General features: G+C 16.5%; 2 protein-coding genes across 2 annotated transcripts in view; both read left to right on the top strand.

The window, feature by feature from the left end:
- Positions 1–1195: 1195 nt before the first annotated feature.
- Der1-2 (DER1-like protein, putative) lies at positions 1196–2289 on the top strand (the record flags this gene model as incomplete). The annotated part of the gene is made up of 3 exons (XM_028673717.1): positions 1196–1553; positions 1703–1930; positions 2087–2289. The coding sequence occupies 3 exons, from the start codon at positions 1196–1198 to the stop codon at positions 2287–2289; spliced, it is 789 nt and encodes a 262-aa protein (XP_028530142.1).
- Positions 2290–3455: 1166 nt separating this feature from the next.
- PIGA (phosphatidylinositol N-acetylglucosaminyltransferase subunit A, putative) overlaps positions 3456–5195 on the top strand; it is a gene marked incomplete at both ends in the record, with an annotated part of 2409 nt that continues 669 nt past the window's right edge. Inside the window, 3 exons of the mRNA XM_028673716.1 lie at positions 3456–3627; positions 3956–4152; positions 4255–5004. Of these exons, the coding sequence (XP_028530141.1) occupies positions 3456–3627; positions 3956–4152; positions 4255–5004 (1119 nt within the window). The remainder of the gene's footprint in view (positions 3628–3955; positions 4153–4254; positions 5005–5195) is intronic.

Below are 5195 nucleotides of genomic sequence, written 5' to 3'. Positions count from 1 at the left end.
CAAAAAAAAAAAAAAAAAAAAAAAAAAAAAATTTACATATACTCTTTAATAATAATTATAAAAATATATTCATGTAAAAATAAAAATTAATTTGCCATTTTTTATTGTTTTTCATATAAATGTATATAATTAAGTTAAAAAAATATTCTTTTTATTTATTACTATATCCAATCACGACTGTCTCTATAGTCTTTATTAAAATATTTTTTTATTATCATTATATTTAAAACTTATTTTTTAAAAAATTTAAGAAACTAATAAGAAAAAAAATTTTTTTTTTTTTTTTTTTATCTCTCTTATTCTGTTATTTCTTTTAATATAATTCTTCGTAAACTTTTTTGCGATTTTCCAAAAAAAAAAAAATTGGTATTCATTACTTAAAAAAAAATTAAGAGGAAACTTATCTAATATTTCTCAAACTATATAATTAAATATTAGTATTTTTTCTTTTATTAATTCTAATAATTATTCTTACATATTTTAAATTAAAAAAAAAAAAAAAAATAAAAAAAAAATTTAAAAAAAAAAAAAAAAAAAAAAAAAAAAATATATGAATTTTGAAAAATTATCTATTTAATGCATTAAAAAAAAAAAAAAAAAAAAAAAAAAAATTAAAAAAAANATAAAAAAAAAAAAAAAAAAAAAAAAAAATAGAGCACATAAATAAAAAAAAATGAATAAATAATATTAAGAAAATGAGTTTATTCAACTACAATTTAAAAAAAAAAAAAAAAATAAGAAAAAAAACAACTAAAAGTATAAATAAAAAATAAAATAAAATAATAGGATAATTATAAATACTAAAGAAGATGAACATTTCCCTTATGATTTAAATATTTTTTTTTAATATTGTATATTATTTTTTTTTCCATCCTTTTTTAAAAATTTAAATTTTTACGTAGTGATGTGAGAACCAGTAAGAGGAATTTTTTTTTTTTTTATATATATTTGGAGTGAATTAAAAAGAAGCACATATATAATAACACACTGTTTTATATGATTACAAAAATAAAAATTTATAGTGATAATTAAATAGCTTTAATTTATATATTTGTATTCATAAGAAAATATCAAGTGTTTGTATAAAGAAAATATATAAATAATTATTCCATTTATTTATTTATTTTTTTTAATTGAATTTTTGTGGTATATTTTAATTTTATTTTTTTTTTTTTATGTTTATCAATACATTATAATGGAAATATCAGGTCCAGAAGTGTGGTATAATAATTTACCACATGTAACAAAATATATGATAACTTTAATTTTTTTAGTAACTTTATTGATATCATGTAATTTATTAAATGTTATATATTTTATATTAGATTGGAATTTAATATATAATAATTATCATATATGGAGAATTTTTCTGAACTTTTTATTTATTGGAAAATTTTCACTTTCTTGGGTATTTTTTATGTCTTTATTATCTCAATTTTCATCATCTTTAGAAAAAAATACAATTTTTACTTCTCCTGGATCTTATTTATATTTTATTACCATCCAATGTATTTTTTTATCTTGTATAAGTATATTATTTTATTGGCCAAGAGGTATTTAAGAAATCAAAAAAAAAAAAAAAAAAAAAAAAAAAAAATATAACATGTTTATAAATATTAATCTAAATTATTCAACAATCAAAAAATATTTATTCTATATATATATATATATATATATATATATATATATATATTTTTTATAGGTTATCCATTTTTAGGAAATTCACTTTTATTTGCTATAATTTATTATTGGTCTAGAAGAGAAGCATGGAGTCAAGTATCAATTTATTTTTTTACTGTTAAGGGTTATCAACTTCCTTTTGCGTTAATTTTTCTTCATTTAATAATGGGTCAATCATTATGGGTTGATATTATGGGTTTGTTATCGGGTCATATCTATTACTTCTTTAGAGAAATACTACCAAGAGAAGGTATTATAATAAAATATCATTTTAAAGATATATATTATATTTCATTTTCTTAATTATATATATTTTAATTTTTTTGAAATTTGCTTTTTTTTTTTTTTTTTTTTTTTTTTTTTTGGTATATAATTATTCATTGTTTAATTTATATATTTTTTTTAGGTGGACCAAATATATTAGAAAAAACTCCTCAATTTTTTGATAAAATTATGCTTAAAATACAAGAATTTCGTTTTATGAATGGAATAAGAAGTAATTTTTCAAACTATGGGTATAATAGTATAAATAATCAAAGAAATATAAACACAACTGGAACAAACAGAAGAGTTTTTATTGGTAGAGGTGTTAGACTAAGTGAAAGTTAAAAATATATATTGTCATAAATAGTATACATATGTTAGTTAATATTAATTTTTTATACTATTTTTGAACAGCGAAAAAATTTTTATTTTTGTATATATTTATTACACAAATAATAAAAAAAAGAAAATAACATTGATGCATATATTTAATTATATTTTATAAATTACATAAAATAAATATATTTTTTTTTTTATAATTTTTTCTATCATTTATATTTTTATTTTTTTTTTTTTTTTAATTACTATAAATTTCTTAATCAAAAATGTTATTATTATTACACCATTGTATTATATTTTTATTGTAATAGTTTTATTGCTATAACCTTATTATTGTTACTATTATTGTCATTAATTTTTTTTTTTTTTTTTTTTTTTTTTTAATTATTTGTTTTATTTACATATTTTTTAAAAAAAGTGGAATATCCTTTTATTATATGTTTTTTTAACATTTTTTTTTTAAACGAAAAGAAAATTTTAAATATTTCCATTAAAAGAATCATATATATTTTAAAACTTTATTTTTAAGATTTAATTTTGAAAACAAGACAAAAACATAAAAATTGTATTTCCTATTTTTATAGATTTAATTATAAATAATTTCTTAAATATATATTTATCTTTTTTTTTTTTTTTTTTTTAATATTTGATTTTTTTTTTTATTTTTTTTTTTTTTTTTATTTAAAAATTAAATTACACATTTATATAATGCTTAAGGAATATTATTTTAAATGTATTTTGATTATATTTCCTAAATGAAAAATGTATAGATTTATAACAATAACTAAATTATAACTAGAAGAATATATAGCAAATTTTTTTTTTTTTTTAATTTTTTTTTTTATGCTTAAAAATATAAAACACTATTAAAACTTTCCTTAAATTCATTAATACAATATAGATTATTTAGAAATTTCTTTATTTAAATTATAAATTTTTTAGTCATTTTTAAAATTATGAATTAACATTAATATAAATTAAAAAATTTACAGATTTGCCCTAAGTTTTTTATTCCGCATACATATATATATATATGTATTTTAAATAATACATTTTTTTTTTTTTTTTTTTTTTTTTATGTATCTTTAGTATAAATAAATTCTTTAAAAAATACTAAAAATCATTAATTATAACAAAATTAAAATATGTTTATTTATAAACATATGTAAATTATGATATATAAAAATAAAGAAATCAATAAAACGAAAAATAAAAATGAACAGGAGTTAATTTATAAAAAAGAAAGAAAATGTTGCATTTGTATGGTGAGCGATTTTTTTTATCCAAATTTGGGAGGAATTGAAATGCATATATTTGAACTATCTAAACAATTAATAAGAAAAGGTTATATTAAAAAATATAGAAAAAAAAAAAAAAGAAAGATTAAAATATTCAATTATAAATATTAATATAAAAAAAAAGTACTCATAAAAATAAAATTAAAACAGAACAAATTTTTAATAATATGTAAGAAAATAAGGATACAGAAGTTAAAAAAAAAAAAAAAAAAAAGATTATTTTTATACAAGTAGAAAGAAATACATTAATATATAAATATGAATAAATATATATATTAATAAAAATAGAAGCATATAAAATTTTAACAAAAGTAAATATAACATTCATAGAAACATCATAAATTATTTATATACTTCATTTTTAAATTTCATAGGTTTTAAAGTAATAATAGTAACTCATTGCTATAATAATAGAAATGGGATTAGATGGATGGGTAATGGAATTAAAGTGTATTATTTACCAATCTACCCATTCTTAGATGTTGTAACTGTTCCAAATATTATAGGATCACTACCATTATGTAGAAATATTTTATTTAGAGAAAAGGTTGATATTGTTCATGGTCATCAGGTTTTATTTTTATTATTTTTTTAATTTTTTTTTTTTTTGGATGTAATAAGTTTGAATATTTTTATTATTTTTTTTTTAATTTTTTTTTTTTTTTTTTTATAGGCAACATCAACATTAGCTCACGAATTTATTCTACATGCAAAATCTTTAGGTATTAAAACTATATACACTGATCATTCTTTATATAGTTTTTCAGATAAAGGATGTATACATGTTAATAAGTTGTTAAAATATTGTATTAATGATGTTGATCATTCTATATGTGTATCTCATACAAATCGTGAAAATTTGGTTTTACGAACAGAAATAAACCCTTATAACACTTCAGTAATTGGTAATGCTCTTGATACAAAAAAGTTCGTTCCATGTATAAATAAAAGACCAGAATTTCCAAGAATAAATATTATAGTTATAAGTAGGTTAACATATAGAAAAGGAATTGATTTAATCGTTAAAGTTATTCCTCCAGTGTGCAAAAAATATCCATTTATTAACTTTATAATTGGTGGTGATGGTCCCAAGAGGATACTTTTAGAAGAAATGAGAGAAAAATATCATTTACATAATTCTGTTATATTATTAGGAAAAATAAAACATGAAGAAGTTAAAAATGTCTTACAAACAGGTCATATATTTTTGAATACTTCTTTAACAGAAGCCTTTTGTATAGCTATAATTGAAGCAGCTAGCTGTGGATTACTTGTAATTTCTACTGATGTAGGAGGAATTTCTGAAGTCTTACCTCAAGATATGATGATTCTATCTAAACCTAATCATATTGATTTATGTAAAGCTGTAGATAATGCCTTAGAAATTGTTAAAAATGTGGATTCTAATTCATTCCATGAAAGAGTAAATCATTTAATCATTTTTTTTTTTTTTAATAAATTTAAAATAAAAAGTACTACTTTATAAAAAACTTTTTTTTTTTTTTTTTTTTTTTTTTTTTTATTCACTTTTATACTGTTTTTTCAGCAACTTTTTCCCAAGAATACATTTTAGTTAACTGAAAAAAAAAAAAAAAAAAAAAAAAAAAAAAAAAA

The sequence above is a fragment of the Plasmodium gallinaceum genome (genome assembly GCF_900005855.1).
Source record: "Plasmodium gallinaceum strain 8A genome assembly, contig: PGAL8A_v1_141, whole genome shotgun sequence".
Taxonomy (NCBI): domain Eukaryota; phylum Apicomplexa; class Aconoidasida; order Haemosporida; family Plasmodiidae; genus Plasmodium; species Plasmodium gallinaceum.
Note: the sequence above shows the minus strand (reverse complement) of the source record. Positions and strands in the feature narration are given on the sequence as shown.